We start from the raw sequence: 20456 nt of genomic DNA on the forward strand, positions 1-20456 counted from the left end.
ACACGTTGGGTGAAGAAAAATTTTCTCCGATTCGTTTTAAATTTACCACACTGTAGCTTCAACTCATGCCCTCTAGTCCTAGTATTTTTGGATAGCGTGAACAGTCGCTTCACATCCACCCGATCCATTCCACTCATTATTTTATACACTTCTATCATATCTCCCCTCAGCCGTCTCTTCTCCAAGCTAAAAAGCCCTAGCCTTCTCAGCCTCTCTTCATAGGAAAGTCGTCCCATCCCCACTATCATTTTCGTCGCCCTTCGCTGTACCTTTTCCAATTCTACTATATCTTTTTGAGATACGGAGACCAGTACTGAACACAATACTCCAGGTGCGGTCGCACCATGGAGCGATACAACGGCATTATAACATCCGCACACCTGGACTCCATACCCTTCCTAATAACACCCAACATTCTATTCGCTTTCCTAGCCGCAGCAGCACACTGAGCAGAAGGTTTCAGCGTATCATCGACGACGACACCCAGATCCCTTTCTTGATCCGTAACTCCTAACGCGGAACCTTGCAAGACGTAGCTATAATTCGGGTTCCTCTTACGCATCACTTTGCACTTGTCAACATTGAACTTCATCTGCCACTTGCACGCCCAATCTCCCAGTCTTGCAAGGTCCTCCTGTAATCGTTCACATTCCTCCTGCGACTTGACGACCCTGAATAATTTTGTGTCATCGGCGAATTTAATTACCTCACTAGTTATTCCCATCTCTAGGTCATTTATAAATACATTAAAAAGCAACGGACCCAGCACAGACCCCTGCGGGACCCCACTAACTACCCTCCTCCACTGAGAATACTGGCCACGCAATCCTACTCTCTGCTTCCTATCTTTCAAGGAAAGAGAAAGGGGATGGGATGATATATTGCCTTTCTGTGGTTACAATTAATGCTGTTTACATATTATATAAAAGAACTTATTTTGTACCTGGGGCAATGGAGGGTTAAGTGATGGATGCAAAACTCTTCTACATTACTATACAAAATTATGGGCCTCTATTATCAAGCCTTGCGGCAATGCTAAGGGAGCCCATTCAAAGTGAATGGGCTTTGTTGGCATGACCACACCGGAAGTTGCTAGCGTGGCTTGATAAGAGACCCTTAGTTTGATAACTGACTCATGAAACATATTTCATGGAGGTGTTATGTACAGCTGACTGCATGCTCATTCTTTAAAGGCTTGTACTAAGATACAGGTAGGCAACAGAGGGATGTATGAATGTCAATATATCCCTGGTGGGCTGCAACATTACATAATGTCAGAATCAGAAATGCACAGAGCTCTATAGAACTTCTGTGATAACAATTTTACTTATTTATTTATTTAACTAAACGTGATGAAACAAACTGCTCAGTGGTTATTCTGAAAATAAAGTAGTTACAATTGCCAAAACTCTGGTTAATGATGTTTTCTGTTTATACTTCCCAAGGTCTCACAAGATGCATAAAATTCAATATTAGGTCATATGTTGCCCATCCCTGTAGGCTTTTTCCAGCACTGGCTAAGGCAGTAGGATCTTGTTAGGTGTACACGCTCTTTTTTCAAAACTGGAAACAGACGATGAGGATTTGCTGGAAGTGTAGGTTTTGGCAGTTTCTTTTCCTAGTGTTTGAGCAGTGGGGCTGGTGTTCCTTCCTCAGCTGACATATTATTAAGTTTGATGGCATCAATTAGCTAGGCAACCTATAATATGTATTCAAGCAGTACAGCACTGAAGACATGTTCCTCATATATGCTCTACTAATAATTTTTGTGATCACTGTCACATGTTTCCCTTTGGCAAATAAGAACGTGAAAATATAAGCATTGCCATATTGGGACAGACGGAAGGTCCATCAAGCCCAAATGATGGCTTAAAGGCTTTTCTTTTAGAAAATTATCCAAACTTTTTTTTTCCAAATTTTATTTGTAAATTTTCAAAAACTTACAACACCACATGAAAATGAAAAGCGTTAAGCAACCATGATATAGAGTGTGGTTGAGGGAACATAATAAACAAACATATGAGCTAACAAAACAGAATAAATAGTTCAGCAATCTAAGTGCTGTAGATCGATTATACAATTCAGTTGTTGAAGTGGTAAACAATTGTTGAGGTATGTGAAAATTAGGGAACAGTGGATATAATGTTAGAGAAAAAAAAACATTATATCCAGGCAGCCTCACATTTTCAGTGCTGAGGAGAGATGGTTATTATTATTAGGATTTATTTACTGCCTTTTTGAATGGTTGTCCAGAAGAGACCATGATGTGCAGAAAGGCTAAGAAGCCCCTCTAAAAAGTTTCTTTTGGGAAACTATTCAAACCTATTTTAAACTCTGTTAAGCTGCTTTTACCACATTCTCTGGCAATGAATTCCAGAGTTTAATTACATGTTGAGTGAAGAAATATTTTCCTAGTTTGTTTAAAATTTACTACTTAGTAGCTTCGTTGCGTGCCCCCTAATCCTAGTATTTTTGGAAACAGTAAACAAGAGGTTCACCTCTATCCATTCACTCCACTTAGTATTTTACAGACCTCTATCATATCTCCCCTCAGCTGTCTCTTCTCTGAGGAGCCCTAGTCGCTTTAGCCTTTCCTCATAAGGAGGTCATTCCATCCCCTTTATCTTTTTTGAGATGCGGGAACAAGAACTGCACACAGTATTTGAGCTGCAGTTGCACCACTGAGTGATACAAAGACATTATAACATTCTCATTTTTGTTTTCCATTCCTTTCCTAATAATTCCTAAATAGTGGCTGATTCCACCCACTTAGGGCTATGGATTATGGAATCTGAGGCCTGTCTAAACATTTTAATAAATGAAGCTAGCTTGTAAATGTCAGACAGGACAGGCACTGGTGTGGTGCTACACTCACTCCTTCATGCCACTGTGTGTGGCATACTACTGAATACACTTATTCTTTTACACTACATAGCATAAAGCATCAGGATAGATTGTCAAAAGACACAGCCACTGAACAACAGAACACATCTGCATCTTAATGACTATGTAGTAGGAGCAACTTTATTTAATGTACATATTCAGCCAAATATACACTTTTAAAAATAAACTTTCATAAAGAAACGAGAGCAAATGGACTATACTAGCTTCAGACACTGAGTGTTAAAGCTATCACCTTCTTTGACAGCAACTGCCTCTAGCAGAGCCTGTTTCTTCTGCATACTGCGAGAGGATTCCAGCTCATACATGGTGGTCAGATTGAAAAGGACACTTTCATGGAGGTAGTGCTTGGGGTCCTGCTGAACTAGTCCTTCTAACTGTCGCAGGGAATCCTTGAGTTTGCCCAGGTAAAGCAGGCAAACAGCAGCATTGTTATTAGCCTAGAAGAAAGCAAGCAATTGTGTATTAAAGCAAAGCACCTACCAACACAATGCTGAAATATAACAGTTCATTCTCTGATCTACAGAATTCTTTAAAACTTAAAAACAATTTGAACACTGTTCCCTCTAAGTTGAGCAGGAGTCTTCCACTTACAGAACTGCCAGTGGGTGGTGCTGTTTCACTATCACCTTTTCAATAGTGAGGGCCAGGCAAGCTCTGCTGGACTCCAGGAAACCTGCCCGTCTCTAGTCACTGAAAACATAATATTGAAACACCACCACCCACTGGTAACAATGCAGTTTGAGGACTCCTGCTCAGCTAATAGGAAACAGTGCGTTTGAAATGTTGAAACTTAAATGAAGTAACTAAGAATTCAGGGGTCCTTTTACTAAGGTGCGCTGAAATATGGCCTGTGCTAGTGTAGGCGCGTGTTTTGGATGTTCACAAATCCATTTTCAGCGCGGCTGTAAAAAGGCCTTTTGGGGGGGGGGGGGGCAAAAATGGACGTGCAAGAAATTGAAAATTGGCACGCGTTCATTTTGGGCCTGAGACCTTACCGCCATCCATTCACTTAGTGGTAAGGTCTCATGTGTTAACTGGGCGATGATCGTCAGTATTTGTACAATGTCGATTACAACCCGGTTAGTGCCGCATGCTGCAAAAAATAAAATCTATTTTGTAAAAAATGAAATTACCCCCCAGGCCATGTGGTAGCCAGGCAGTAGTTCCAAACTGGCGCGCATTGGGCATGCGGAGGTGCCTATGCGGTTTAGTAATAGGGCCCCTCATTGTCCACAGCACAGCACTCCCTTGCTATGTTTTCTGTCTAATAAGTCTTTTTGGAGAAACCTTCAAACTTAAGTTTTGAGCCTCATCTCTTTTCTCTTCCATCCTCTCTTGTACAGGCCATGCACCGCAGCACACCTGGCAGGTATTAAAGGCACCTCAAGTGTTGCTCTTTCAAAGGAATAAATATAGAGTAAGGCACAGTGGGTCATAGTTACTGGGTTTTCTATGCACTAATACAGTCATAAGTACATAAGTAATGCCATACTGGGAAAAGACCAAGGGTCCATCGAGCCCAGCATCCTGTCCACGACAGCGGCCAATCCAGGCCAAGGGCACCTGGCAAGCTTCCCAACCCTGTGTTATTAATAGCTAGCTAGGTCCCACCGTTTAAAATGGGACTTGCAGTAAAATAATGCATGTTAATCAGTAATGTACCTTAGTAACTATGACACAGTACCTTGCAATTTGACCCGGACTACATTTTCCTGTCAAAGCACATCTTCACAATGTTTTCGATACAGTGTACCAGAAAGGTAAAGAGAGCAGAGTGCTCACATAATACAATGAAGAACATTCTAACACTTGGGTATGGAGATTTCTCAGTGAACAGATTTGACAGTTCAGTTTGGAACTAAATATTAAGATTTCATGGTGTGTTTCGGGAAGAGCACCTATTTCTGAGGGTGCATCCAGCACAGTGGAAGTTGGAAAGCACTGAATGGATGTTGCTGAAATTTGCCACAGGAAACTGGAAGGAGAAGTTGTCACTGAATTGTAATCAGTGCAAAATTATAATAACCTGAAAACTTTTACTGTCGATACCCGTTGCTGGCCTTCACGTGGGCTGTGGAAAGGAAACGAACCTTTATGCTTGTAGCGTGCACTTTCTAATTTGTTTGTTTTAATCCGATGGTTCCCAAACTGTGTGTTGGGACCCCAAATGGTATCATATCATCGATAGAGTTACAGGGCTGCACCCCTTCTCTCTGGACTTGCCCTGGCAGTCAGCATGTGAACTGTGAGTCAGTGACTGTTCACAGACTCTGCCCTCTTCTCCCATGTGGGCTTCCTGTTAGACTGGATAATTCCTGCAGAGTACTGGGATCTGTGAACACACTCTGCTGATTGCTCTATTGCTGCCATCCTGCGTTGGATAAACGGGAAAGAAGAGGTGGTCAAGAGAAGGAAGAAGAGTGAAATTCGGCTACTGGTCTCATCATCATGTAGAGTTACATGAATTTTGAAGTATTAAAATGGATAAAGATTTTGGGCAGCACTGTTTTAATCTATCCTTCCTAGGGGAATGTCTTGCACCCATGGGAGCCAACTCTTCAAAATTATTGGGGGTGCTAAGACCAGTGGAAATAACCCCTCCCTGGACATATACAAGGAATTTTCTCAATATTGGGGGTGCTGAAGCACCCACAGCACCGGCTCCTATGCTTGCACCGGTACGATTTGTAAGTACATCAAGGTACTGCTGTGCTGTTCCTTATGACTATCGCATGCATGCAGGCATCGTGAGACACAGTCCAAATATCAGAAAAAGCATACTCAGGAAAGACTAAAAAGAAGATAAATAGGAAAGTGGCAAGCAACCCACACATTTTAAAACAGAATTTACTATGGAGTCAATCAGCATTCTTTTAAAACACATACTATGTAGAACAGGAGTCTTACCACAGCATTAGTTGGGTCCAGCATAAGAATTTCTGTGTAGAATTTGTGAGCCTCTGCAAAGTTGTTCTGTCCAAGACAGAGAAATGCCCTGGAACATAAATGCATTATTCACTATATTGTTACACATGTATTTATAAATGGTGCATTTAAACTCCTGATTCTAAATCACTTCAAGCAGATTACAAATACAATTCATAGATATAAATAAATAAATATGGAGTCTTGGAACAACATATCCAAGCAACTGTACTCAGCTGAGGGATCCTGGACTCATAATAGAAGTTTTTATTCTATGGCAACCTGCAATAAGATGACTATGGCATACATGGACTTTTATGGTCAATATGGAAGGGTGTAAAGTATTATCAAGCTTTTGAAAAGGAGTTAATACCACTTTTGCATAGAGTGCACTAGAGATTCTTTCAGAAACATACCAAGCCCCTAAGGATTCTTCACGTATGGGTAATTACAGGCCAATCTCCTTAATAAATGTGGATAGTAAGATTTATGCTAAAGTACTGGTCATTAGATTGTCAAGAGTAATGAATGTGTTGATTCATCAGGATCAGAATGGTTTCATGAAGGGAAGGTCGACTTCAGATAACTGAACTCTTAGATATTGTGTCATCTCATTTCTATGTCAGGTCATACTGCTCAACCTTTAGTCGCGGTGTCCTTGAATGCTGAGAAGGCGTTTGACAGGGTTGAATGGAACTATTTGTTTAAGGTTAAGGAATGCTTTGGTTTTGGGTTACTGTTTGTATCAAGAGTTGGCTTGTTATGTTCGCAGCTGAAGGCAAGTGTATATGTCAATGGGTTGCTGTCAGAGGCCTTCTCTGTATCTGTGGGTATGCTGCAAGGCTGCCCCCTTTCACCTCTTTTATTTATTTTGTTTATGGAACCTTTAGTGTTAGTCAACAGACAATCAGCGGGTGTAGAAGGATACTGTTTGTTAGGGCTGGAATTTAAATTATCGTTATATGCTGATGATTTGTTGGTATATCTTATGGTTGCATTTATCCCCTCCTTGTTAACAATTATAGATCAGTTTGGCAAATTTTGGGGTTATAGGCTGAATTGGGATAAAACAGTGTTTCCCTTTATTAATCTTGGTTTCTAAAAATTGATATTGTGCAGTATCCATTCTGATGGAAACCATTTTATCTTAAATATCTAGGAATCTGGCATGGAAACACCTTGGAGGATACTGTTGACAAAAATATTAGTTTTGATGACATCACTGAAAAGATTGGTGGAAGCATGGTCACTATTGTATCTGTCCTTGTGAGGTAGAATGGAGACTATCAAGATGGTGTTAATGCCAAAAATTAATTATATTTTAAGTATGTTACCGTTACTTTTTCCGGCAACTTTCTGTATGACTTTGGAAAGTATTATTTCTAAATTTCTCTGGCTAAATCATCTTCAAAGGGATTGCATTGTGGAAATTGCAGTAAGTTAGGGAATTGGGGGGGGGGGGGGTTCTGTTTACCAAATTTTGAACATTATCATTATGCCTACAAGCTGCAGCAGGGTAGCTACTGGTTTCTAGTGCACTGCTTGCAGAATAAACCAATTTGGCTAGTTGTAGAGGAGTCTACGGTATCACCCACTCACTTATCCTATCTGGCGGGGATGAACACCTGTTCCAAAGGAAAGCGATTCCCTGTTATGATGGCTACTATGGCTGCTTTCCAGAGGCTTGAGGAGCTGTGGCGGGAAAATACTGATGGGAATAATATGTTATTTGGAATAATCCAAGGACACAAATAGCAGGTAAGCCAGTTCATTGGCCAGTTTGGCAGAGACAGCAGATATGGCTCTTGGGGCAGCTGTTAAATGATGGGAATTTAAAAACATTTCAAATGCTGCAGGAGGAGTTTGGTATCCCTTTTCAGGAACCTGCTCATTTACATGGCTCCCTTGCGGAACAGCGCTCCCGTACACCATTTTGACAACCATTCAAGAGTGCTGTTCTACAAGGAAGCCACGTAAATGAGCAGGTTACTAAAGGACGAGATTTTTCTTTGAAACAGGGCTCTGTCAGACCAGTTGGCATCTCTTGTAAAGGAAACTTGGGAAGACACTTCAAGATAAGTGCACCCTAGCTGATTACGTTCTGGCTCCCATAATTAATAAACTGTGAATTGGAGGGTTGCTTGCATTTTGTAGGAGGACTGAGCTATGTTTATAGCTTTCAGTAATTGTGTTATTGTGTGTGTTTGAAAAAAAAAAAAAAAACTATAATTTTTCCATATAATTTAATTGAGTGTCCCCTTTTCGAAAGATTGAAAAATCGATTCACTTTTACCTGTTCTACACCATTCAGGATTTTATAGACCCCAATCATATCCTCCTTCAGCCGTCTCTTTTCCAAGCTGAAAAGCCCTAACCTCTATAGCCTTTCTTCATATGGGAGGAGTTCCATCCCCTTTATCATTTTGGTCAGTCTTCTTTGAACCTTTTCTAATTCCGTTATATCTTTTTTGAGATATGGGACCAGAATTGAACGCAATACTCTTGAAGTGATACGGAGGCATTATAATATTCTTGGTCTTATTTTGCATCCCTTTCCTAATAATTTCTAGCATCATTTGCTTTTTCGGTTGCCGCTGCACACTGGGCAGAAGATTTCAGTGTATTGTCTATAGCCCTTGGAGAGAGAGTTTGAGTACATTTGCTCCATGCAGCGATAGAAGGGGGAAGGCGGGAGAGAATGCGAGATGTGAGGGGACTGAGCAATGAGCATGAGCATGAGCATGAAAAATGAAAGAGGAGCTCTTGTGTGGACATTAGGGAGCATTCAAAGTTTTCAACTGTCTGCTTTTCATTCACCTTCTTCCCAGCATTAATACTGGGACACAGGGATCATGTCTGGGAGATGCAGAGAGCAGCCATCTGACTGATTTTGGGTGGGCCTATAGTAAAAATGGGTGAGCATGAAATGTCCTCTCTGCTGTCTTCTTTCTACCCCTCCCCTGTCTCTCCCAGTGCTCCCCACTCAAATTAAAAAAATATATAAATACCTCGGGGATTCTCAAGCCTCGCCAGCTGAAGAGCTCCCCTGAAGGCAACCACAACAATGCTGCCCAGTTTTTAGGCACATGTGCAGGTGCTATTATTGCTACTGCCTGCTGAGCTGGACAGTATTGTTCTGAGCACCTTCTGATAGGTCTTCAGCTGGCAGAGCTTGGGAATCTCCAATAGCTACTATACAGGTGAATTACTGCTGGGTGGCCCTGAGCCCAAAGTTGGTGGGCCCCTGCCCACCCATGGCATGTAACTGGCAGAGAGTGCATGACCAGAATGCCACCGCCATCCTGCTGCAATAGCTCCTCCTTCCCTTTTTTCTTCTTCCATCCTATGCTACCACTGTCCCTCCCCCCAGAGGGACAGAACTGGCCCCATTTCCCTTCATGAATCTCTCTGCTGCTGCCCACTAGAAATCCTATCCTCTGGCATGAAAAACTAGACCACATTTTCATGGACTCTGGGACTCACAACCATATTACTCCTAACTGATTATAGCCCTGTCAGATCAAAAGAGTTACTGTATCTGCCTCCCATGTCAAGAAATGAAATGTGCACTGGGGTTGATGTTAAAACAGAGGAAAATATATTGATTGGTGGTTCAAAATTATTAAGAATTTTCATGAACTGGTGGGTTGCTCTGGGTACTGGTCATATCTCAAAAACTCAGATTTGATGGTTATACAGAGAGCTAGGCCTGAACACATGGAAATGCTTTTATGAAGGACTAGGCTACATTGAAGTAAGTTGCTTGCTTTTTTACTTCTTGTCTTTAGAATAATAGGGTGAATTTATATACACTTTCCATTTTATATTTCAGTTTCCTCAAGGTAAACATTTCAAGCCACTGAAAGGCTTTATTTACCACATTACCTGTATTGTTGCTGTGACAATATTCTTTCTAGTTAGCCTGGGTTTGAACTCACTTCTGCTACTGTAAATGGCTGTTTAAGTACTTCTGAGACCTTACTCTATGAATGTGACACATGCTTATAAGCATGTGGTAACAAAATATATAGCATTTGCTTCTATAATGATGAAAACTGTAATAAGGGAGCTTTTGAAATATTATGAGACACACACAACCGGTAATCTGTGATCCTTTTTGTCCCTGGGCCTAATGGATCAGTTTCCAAATCTTCTGATTATTCATTCAAGGATAAAATTTCTCAAATAACTATGGGCTCCTTCTACAATGCGGGCGCTACCGATTAGCGTGCGCTGAATGGGAAGCCCATGGGAACTGAATGGGCTTCTTCACATTCAGAATGCTGCTAATTGATAGAGCCATTTGGTAAAAGGAGCCATATGTCTCTTTGTGTATTTCCTGAATGACAAGCAATCACTTTACAGATGATATGCTCCTGTTCATATGCTGCTCTCATGGTTAGTTTCCTCGTCCTTTGTATCTTTTAGTTGGTATGATTGCTTTTATTTTAATGGCATTCCTTTCCTTATTTCTTATGATATTGTAGATGTAAACTGCATTGACCTGCCAGCCAGATGTGGTATATCAAATGTCCATAATAAACATGTACCTCAACATGGAAGGCATTCCACAATGTTGGAGCAACTTAAAAGCTTGTTGAAAGTGATGAAATTAAGTTGTGTTTTTTTTTTTTTTTAAGAAAATGTTGATAACAACAGGATAAAATTTAAGGTGAAAGTTCTTAAACCAAACCTCAGAAAAAGTTTCACTGAGATCCAAAGTGACATACCTGTTCATTAAAACTGTAATTTTATGCTGGTGCCCATCAAGATTCTGTGTTACCTTCTCCACATCTTGAAAATATTTCTCAGCAGTTTTTATGTCTCCAATCTAGATGACAAATTCAAAAGCAGATAAATATGGCTTTGTTCTAAACGAATGCTGGATTTGTTCAACAAACACACATTGGATATCAAATACTCTTCTAAGATACCCGTGAAATCCAGCTGAACAACAGAAGTCAACGTGTTGGTTAATGAACCTCAGTAGTAAGGTTCTGTGCCGTTGTACACTTTTGCACAGTGTCTTACACACTCAGATCGTCACTGGTTCAGTAGCTGCCTCCTTCCTATATAGTTTTTTAATTGTTCAATAAACGTTTTTAGAAATAAATTTAGTAGACTGCCTTATACTGTTCTATGTTACTTAATACTCACCTTCAGGATTTAACACTTAATCTAGTTGGCTTAGGGGCACTCTTCTCCAACACAGCACGTGTTTCGCTGGAATGCTTTTTTAAGGATCGACCACATTTGGCAAATGTCGTCAGGATGAGTGGCAGCTGATATTAGGGGCCATCCTTGAAAAAGCATTCCAGCGAAACACGTGCCATGTCGGAGAAGTGTGCCCCTAAGCTGACTAGATCAAGTGTTATATCCATTAGTTTGAAAGGCCAAAATCTTTGGAGGTCATTCAGGCACGTTGGGAGGGGGAATTGGGATTGACAATGATTGGCTGGGATTTAATGTTAAATATATGGAGTATCCCCTCTCTTATTGCCTATGCCTGGTTTTGGGAATGCTCTTCTAGAGTCTTGCTTAGGTATATGGTACACAAACGCAAATGTACAAAGCAGGTCAACTCACCACATCCACCTGCCTGAAATGCTTCAGAGAACGGAATACTTTTGCGCTTTCCCTGTGGCACTGTATTAAGGTGCAATTCTGGTCGCAACTGAAGCAATATATTGAGCTCTCATTAGGTATTTCTGGTATAGGCTCTGTGGATCAACTCTTATTAGACAAGTGAGGGGCCTTTCGTGGCCAGAGGAAATACTATTATTGAGGAAAATGGCCTTAGTGACAAGGAACTGTATTATGCAACACTGGTTGTCATAGGAAGCTCCAACCTACTGGCACTGGAGGAAAGGCTTTTCATCTTTTGGCTCAATGGGAGGAATGGGATGCCCATGGGTCCCCCAAAAAGAAGCAATTGTATTTACAGGTTTGAGAAATTTTTTTGCTAACCTTGCATCCAAATATTCTGATAATAAATACCCTGTAAATCTTAATATTGGGAGGGGTAGATTCTAGGGGGTGGTTTGGGTTTAGGGGCAGGTTAGGCAGTTGACTGTAGATTGTGAGGACGCACATGTCCTCTGCAAAGTTACATTTATTTGTCTCAGGCATCTCATATTCCTTTTTTGTTAGAGCCATTTTTTTAGGGGGGGGGGGGGGGGAACTAAGAAACCAAGCTCCTCCTCCTCAAACGCACTGTGTCTGTAACTGTGGGTTGGGGGAAGTAAGGGGCTGCAGGGTGTTTAGGGGGGGAATGTGGGTGGAATCATTGTTACATATGGCATGTTTATATTGAAGTCCCTGAGTCTGTTTATTGCTACTTATCATAGCTATAATACTTTACTATAGCTTGATTGAAGGGTTGGGGGGGGGGGGAAGGGAAAGGGCTAGAAATTTATAGTTTAAACTCATGGAACTACACATGTTTCTGCTTGAACTGCTGTATTTTTTATTCATTTGCTCAATAAAAAATTGTCTAAACTAAAAAATATCTACATCTGATTTTATAAAAGCAGAATTTGAAGGGTCATTTTCATATGCCATATGGGACAGTTTGCCATGGTCTCTTATCAATATGATCATTTTAAACTGAAAAAGGAATCTGGCAATACTCAAATGTTCAGTCCATTAGCCTTTGCCACCACAGTGAAAAACATCAATCCCTAGGCAGTTTAGTCTGATGTGTTTTGCCCTTTCAGGCATAAAAGCCACAGTTTAATTTCTTTGTTTTTCATGTTCACTCTTGTGAATGACACATTCAAAATATTCATTTAATTTGCAGGAGGAATGTGTTTTGGATAAATCGATGAAACCTGAAATCTAATAACACTAAAAATCCAGTGAGTCTGAAGAGACAAACAAATGCGAAGCGACCACCTCTGCAGTTACTTTTACGGGAACAATGCAGGCTTGGTTGGATACTTCATCAAACATTCTACAACATCTGATTTTTAATTTTGGACCATGTTCACGCATCTGAAAAACTGTCTGCATATAAATAACAGTTTGTTGTTTATATGGCTGCTGTTTTAAATGTCTATCTGCAAAAGCTTGCAGTGTTTTCAGTGTGTGAATCTTTTCTTGATCTCTGCTGCTGCTTTGGTCTGATTTTTGATGACTCAAGCATGATCTGACTACATGAGATGCTCTGTTGGAAGAGGTCCTATGGCGAACACCTGCGTCCTATGGTTAGCAGAGAAACAAAGGCATCCCTGCAGAAAGTTAAAAAATTCTGTTGCAAACTTGTGTATTAGATTATGTTGATTTGTTTTGGATAATATAAATACAGAGGGTAAGTTTCAGCAGCTGTGGTCACCATATTAATTTAAATGCCCGCAGTGGCATTTAAATTAGTACATATATTCAGCAGCACTGATGATTACCACTGCCAAATATTTACAGGGCAATTCTATAACTGGATGTGTGCAGTTATGCATGCCTTGCATGCGTAAGTGGCACCTTAACTGGCATGCGTGTACTACATGCTATAAGGTAGTGCATAAGTGGTATAGCACATAACTGAAAGGAGGGCGTATACATGCGTGTGTCAAGTGCTGCATGCACCTTATAGTATATTATCAGTTACATAGTAACATAGTAAATGACGGCAGATAAAGACCTGTACGGTCCATCCAGTCTGCCCAACAAGATAAACTCATTTTACATGGTATGTGATACTTTATATGTATACCCGAGTTTGATTTGTCCTTGCCTTTCTCAGGGCACAGACCGTAGAAGTCTGTCCAGAACTGTTCTTGTACTAAGTTCTGAAGCTAACATCGAAGCCCCTTAAAATTTACATTCCAGCCCATCCCTATCTATTCAGTCATGATCAAGGTGTAGACCGTAGAAGTCTGCCCAGCTCCCGTTTTGTTTCCAATTATTGGCGTCGCCACCCAATCTCCGCTAAGATTCCTTTGTGTTTATCCCACGCATGTTGAATTCCATTACCGTTTTCATCTCCACCACCTCCTGTGGGAGGGCATGCCACATATCCACCACCCTCTCCGTGAAAAAATACTTCCTGACATTAGTCCTGAGTCTTCCCCCCTTCAACCTCAATTCATGTCCTCTAGTTCTACCGCCTTCCCGTCTCCGGAAAAGGTTTGTTTGCGGATTAACATTTTTCAAATATTTGAACGTCTGTATCATATCAACCCTGTTTCTCCTTTCCTCCAAGGTATACATGTTCAGGTCAGCAAGTCTCTCCTCGTACGGTTTGCAACTTTATAGTCTAATCAATTCACATGCATCTTTGCTTACACAGATGACCTAGCATTGGTAGCACATGCAGAGACTCCACCCAGACAGCTGCCCTTGCTACACTGTCAATTAACTTTGATTAAATCTGAAAAGGACTAGTCAGCCTCTTCCAACTGTGAAACGAAGTGAACAACTGGAATGGTGCACTGCTGAGTCACTGAAAAATCCAGTACACCTCATAGTGCCGTCAGACATCCTACTTTCTTTCAAGATCTACAAAGAAAATAGGTAGCAAGGTAAGCACTCAAATCACCCTTTGTAAGCTTGCTAACTTAGGCCCCAGTGCTCAGAAGCAAATGCAGGCGCTAGAAGCCATCAGCATTGGACTAGTGCCCACATTTGCTCCCAAAAACATGCTTAGGAGGCCCCTACCGCAGCGATCAACAAGCACGGCAAACGATACTGCCACTAGCATTAAAAATATTTAAATTAGGTCATCAGGCATTTCCCGCGATGCTCGGAGAACAGTGCCCTTAAGAAGGGTGCCCCTAACGCAGAAAACCTAATGCCAGTTCAGACCACCAGGCCCTCGCGTCTTTGGAATCTGGGGTCCACTGGGCCACCAAGTTTGACAAGTCAGGGCTTTTCTCTGAATAGCACGCTCTTGAGCGCATGCCCAGGTACAACTCTCCCACATAACTCGAAACAGCTCCCTAATGCTCAGTGCTGACATTGTGCCTAAATTTGTGGCAGTGCTGTTTGGTTGTATTTTTCCAGCGCTGCACTGAACAATGCCTGAGTTTTGAGCATCTGCCTATTAAAATGGGAAATGTACTCTACTATGATCAGGTTATGTTTGCGCTTTATTAACCTAGTGTTAATTATGCTTGCCTCATGCAAACACACTAGTCATATGACAAGAGAGACTGGGAGCTGAATGTTGTGAGTTGTCTTGATCTAACTAGTTTCAACAGCTTGCAATAGTAAAACACACTCTAAATCAGATGACAACGGGGTCACATGCTGCCAAGCTAAGCAGCAGATGTTGATAGAGTGTGCGCCCGTGCCCTTTGGGTTTAAACTCCCCTCCGAGACCACAAAATAGCTCTAACGGGGAACTATTTCTGCCCTAAGTTTGTATCTTTGCTGCCTTTTCTCGGGTCCTCATGCCATATAAACCCCCTCGGAAAGTGGGAGATAGAAGCCGTCAAGTGGGACCCAAGATGGCAAAGGAGGCCTCGACAGGCCTACCCCTCAGTCAGTTCAGCGTGGGCAACAGAGATGGCTATGGAAGTAAGAGCCCTGCTATAAAGCTCTTTTGACCAGAAATTACAAAAGATAGTGGACAAGCTGCAATCTGTTGATACAAGGCTGGAATCATTACAGAAGAACTTTATCAGCAATGTCTGTCTAACACTGAAGTATGCCCATTGCATGGCAAACTTTGGCGTGCCAACATATACCAGACATTAAGTGGTCACACCTAACCTTTGGTGCACCTTAGTGGCTTTATAAGGCACACCCACATGACGTTATAGAATTAGCACTCAGTGTGCACCATTGTAGGTCCAATATTCAAAAAACACTGAGCTCCTAAAATTATGCTCATAAGTTAGGCAACTAAATTTGTGCTCTATTTTCAGCTGAAAATTATACATTTAGGCCTGCCATTCATTTGCCTAGATTTATGAGCCTTGTGTTGAAAATCAATGATAAACTCTTAACTTTTTCTCCTGCTCTAAATTTCTCCCTGTTGTTGCTCACTTTTTATGCTCCTAAATTTAGGAGGTCAGTGAACATTTTCAGTGTAAATCTGAGCACTCGGACCTAGTAAATTTTCAAAGTGGCTAATTTGAGAGTTAAGCTCATAAAGTTAGGATCATAGTTTAGGATTGTTATTCAGCACGTCTAAAGTGGCTGGATAGCTTATCTGTAGAGTGGCTGAACATCATTGCTACATGGATGATTTTGTTGCTTCACCCCTCTTCCAACCATGCTCTGTTTATGTTTACACCTATGTGATACTGTGGGTGGTGGACGACTGCATGGCCTCATAGAATACTGGCACATACATATTTGCAAGTAAAACAAAAATGTTTTATTTGTGCAATCAAATATATATAAAAGTCTGTTGCTTCACAGGCTCAAAGTTCTGGCAAACAAAAGGCCTTGTGCAGTCACTAGAAAAAGTCTTAACAGCGCTGGCTTCTGTCCAGGCTCAAACACCGTGGCAGCAGTTCAGATCAGTCATGTACTGACATAGCCTAGGGTCTCTTCTGGACACACACAGAATCAGTTTCTCCAAAATATAAGTCAAAGGTACTTCTTACATTGGCAATCCTCCTCAATTCTAGAGGCTCAGGTAATAAGGGTTCTTACTTGGGGCCGTTCTTCCTTCTCTGGGACTCCCCTCAGGTACTGCTGTCCCATATCCCTTGGAGGCAGTGGTGTACCAAGGGTATAGTGGTGGGGCGGTCCACCCTGGGTGCATGCTGCAAGGGGGTGCAGGGAGCAGCTGTCGGCTCCGCTGGTTCCCTGCTCCCTTTGACATTACTTCCTGTTCCGTGGCAGGGAACCGGTGGAGCTGACAGTTGTGCGACTGCTCTCGGCACCTCCTGGAGGTAAGAACGATGCGCTTAGGGGGTGGGGCGAGGTGATGCTGGGAGGATGTTATAATTCATGGGGAGCTGTGATTCATTGGGGGTGATGCACCGGGGGGGGGGGGGGGGGGGGGGTCGCAGCAGCGATCTGCCCCAGGTGGCAGCTGTCCTAGGACACCACTGCTTGGAGGATTCCTTACTCAGGGTCTCCCTGTTCTTTTCTGCTTTAGGACTTTAACCACCTCCTTGCCTGGGCCCTGCCCTCCCGACTCTGCTGGCTAACTCCACTTTATATTAAGGTGCTTCCATTTTAGTGAGCGAGTGTTGTTAAGGAACCCTGGCCTTATATCACCCACTCCCTCACTGCCTACCTATAAAATGTGTTATATAAGATATATGCTTATTTACAAAATAGCACAGGCATTTATGCAGTTATGTACATTTAAGCACGTGTGTGCTAGTATTCTAAGTATTTATGTGCTTAATTAGCATGTAAATGTTAGCACCCACTTTACAGAATTACCCCTTAGATGTCCCTGTTTGTGCAGGTGAGCTGCTAAAACCACCAAATATTTTATGACAATTCTGGGGCTGGCAGAGAGAGAGGCTGAAGGGATGTATCTTTTATTAGTAATGGTTGGTTTGTAGAATGAAGGCCAGATACATCCTGCATTTGGGATAAATTGATATCTAAGTGTAGGCATCTTTGAGTCCCAGTGAATATAACCAGCCCCCTTTGGTGAGACAGGGGAGGATGCAGGAGGAAGTGTTCATCTTTAACTTCTCTTTGGAAAGAAATAAGTTGAGGTCTCTGATGTTCAAAATAGGTTGTAATCCTTAGGTTTTCTTGGGAATGCCTAGAATGCAACCTCTGACTCATTTCCTATAGTGAAATAGACGCTATTGCATTTATTTGTAGGAGAAATAATACGTCATGAAGCAGGTGTGGGTTTGGAGAAACTGACAGAAATCTTAGATGGTAGTCAGATTTTACAATGCTGAGTACCCAAGAATTTCATACCTTTTGCCACTCCTGATGAAAGAATTGCATCTGTACCTCTATAGGAAGGGCAAGATGTGAATTGAGGAAAGGAAATGAGTATTTTTGGACAAGGGCTGTGCGGGCTGAACAGTGGCAGCTTGCTTTTCCATCCCTCTCTCTCTGAGGGGGTTAAAGCGAATGCTACATACCTGTAGAAGGTATTCTCCGAGGACAGCAGGCTGATTGTTCTCACTGATGGGTGACGTCCCCGGCAGCCCCCTCCAATCGGAATCTTCACTAGCAAAGTCCTTTGCTAGCCCTCGCGCGCATGCGCGGCCGTCTTCCCGCCCGAGCCGGCCAGTCCAGTATGTAGCAAGACAATACACTACAAGGGAAGACAGAACTCCAAAGGGGAGGCGGGCGGGTTTGTGAGAACAATCAGCCTGCTGTCCTCGGAGAATACCTTCTACAGGTATGTAGCATTCACTTTCTCCGAGGACAAGCAGGCTGCTTGTTCTCACTGATGGGGTATCCCTAGCCCCCAGGCTCACTCAAAACAACAACCATGGTCAATTGGGCCTCGCAACGGCGAGGACATAACTGAGATTGACCTAAAAAATTTACCAACTAACTGAGAGTGCAGCCTGGAACAGAACAAACAGGGCCCTCGGGGGGTGGAGTTGGATCCTAAAGCCCAAACAGGTTCTGAAGAACTGACTGCCCGAACCGACTGTCGCGTCGGGTATCCTGCTGCAGGCAGTAATGAGATGTGAATGTGTGGACAGATGACCACGTCGCAGCTTTGCAAATTTCTTCAATAGTGGCTGACTTCAAGTGGGCTACCGACGCAGCCATGGCTCTAACATTATGAGCCGTGACATGACCCTCAAGAGCCAGCGCCGCCTGGGCGTAAGTGAAGGAAATGCAATCTGCTAGCCAATTGGATATGGTGCGTTTCCCTACAGCCACTCCCCTCCTATTGGGATCAAAAGAAACAAACAATTGGGCGGACTGTCTGTGGGGCTGTGTCCGCTCCAGATAGAAGGCCAATGCTCTCTTGCAGTCCAATGTGTGCAGCTGACGTTCAGCAGGGCAGAAATGAGGACGGGGAAAGAATGTTGGCAAGACAATTGACTGGTTCAGATGGAACTCCGACACAACCTTTGGCAGAAACTTAGGGTGAGTGCGGAGGACTACTCTGTTATGATGAAATTTAGTGTAAGGGGCCTGGGCTACCAGGGCCTGAAGCTCACTGACTCTACGAGCTGAAGTAACTGCCACCAAGAAAATGACCTTCCAGGTCAAGTACTTCAGATGGCAGGAGTTCAGTGGCTCAAAAGGAGGTTTCATCAGCTGGGTGAGAACGACACTGAGATCCCATGACACTGTAGGAGGCTTGACAGGGGGCTTTGACAAAAGCAAACCTCTCATGAAGCGAACAACTAAAGGCTGTCCTGAGATCGGCTTACCTTCCACACGGTAATGGTATGCACTGATCGCACTAAGGTGAACCCTTACCGAGTTGGTCTTGAGACCAGACTCAGACAAGTGCAGAAGGTATTCAAGCAGGGTCTGTGTAGGACAAGAGCGAGGATCTAGGGCCTTGCTGTCACACCAGACGGCAAACCTCCTCCATTGAAAGAAGTAACTCCTCTTAGTGGAATCTTTCCTGGAAGCAAGCAAGATACGGGAGACACCCTCTGACAGACCCAAAGAGGCAAAGTCTACGCCCTCAACATCCAGGCCGTGAGAGCCAGAGACTGGAGGTTGGGATGCAGAAGCGCCCCTTCGTCCTGTGTGATGAGGGTCGGAAAACACTCCAATCTCCACGGTTCTTCGGAGGACAACTCCAGAAGAAGAGGGAACCAGATCTGACGTGGCCAAAAGGGAGCAATCAGAATCATGGTGCCTCGGTCTTGCTTGAGTTTCAACAAAGTCTTCCCCACCAGAGGTATGGGAGGATAAGCATACAGCAGACCCTCCCCCCAGTCCAGGAGGAAGGCCTCCGATGCTAGTCTGCCGTGGGCCTGAAGCCTGGAACAGAACTGAGGGACTTTGTGGTTCACTCGAGATGCGAAGAGATCTACCAAGGGGGTGCCCCACACCTGGAAGACGTTGGAAGCAAAAATACATAGTAAAAACTTTTTTAGATACATTAAAAGCAGGAAACCGGCCAAAGAGTCGGTTGGGCCGCTGGACGAAAATGGTGTTAAAGGGGCGATCAAGGAGGACAAAGCCGTAGCGGAGAAATTAAACGAATTCTTTGCTTCGGTCTTCACCGAGGAGGATTTGGGGGGGACACCGGTGCCGGAAAGAATATTTGAAGCGGGGGAGTCGGAGAAACTAAACAAATTCTCTGTAACCTTGGAGGATGTAATGGGTCAGTTCAGCAAGCTGAAGAGTAGTAAATCACCGGGACCTGATGGTATTCATCCCAGAGTATTAATAGAACTAAAAAATGAACTTGCGGAGCTACTGTTAGAAATATGCAATCTGTCCCTAAAATCGAGTGTAATACCGGAAGACTGGAGGGTAGCCAATGTTACTCCGATTTTTAAGAAGGGTTCCAGAGGAGATCCGGGAAATTATAGACCGGTGAGTCTGACGTCGGTGCCGGGCAAGATGGTGGAGGCTATTATTAAGAATAAAATTGCAGAGCATATACAAAAACATGGACTGATGAGACAAAGTCAGCACGGATTTAGTGAAGGGAAGTCTTGCCTCACCAATCTAATGCATTTTTTTGAGGGGGTAAGCAAACATGTGGACAATGGGGAGCCGGTTGATATTGTACATCTGGATTTTCAGAAGGCGTTTGACAAAGT

At 42.8% G+C, this 20456-nt stretch overlaps 1 protein-coding gene across 2 annotated transcripts in view; it reads right to left on the reverse strand.

Moving 5' to 3' along the window:
• Positions 1-2706: 2706 nt before the first annotated feature.
• TRAPPC12 (trafficking protein particle complex 12) overlaps positions 2707-20456 on the reverse strand; it is a 318722-nt gene continuing 300972 nt past the window's right edge. For both annotated transcript variants that reach the window (XM_030198921.1, XM_030198920.1), the window contains 3 exons: positions 10560-10660; positions 5812-5899; positions 2707-3341 (listed from right to left, as the gene is read on the reverse strand). In XM_030198921.1, coding sequence (XP_030054781.1) covers positions 3099-3341; positions 5812-5899; positions 10560-10660 — 432 coding nt within the window. In that variant the 3' untranslated portion in view covers positions 2707-3098. The remainder of the gene's footprint in view (positions 3342-5811; positions 5900-10559; positions 10661-20456) is intronic.

This window comes from Microcaecilia unicolor, chromosome 3, assembly GCF_901765095.1.
Source record: "Microcaecilia unicolor chromosome 3, aMicUni1.1, whole genome shotgun sequence".
Taxonomy (NCBI): domain Eukaryota; kingdom Metazoa; phylum Chordata; class Amphibia; order Gymnophiona; family Siphonopidae; genus Microcaecilia; species Microcaecilia unicolor.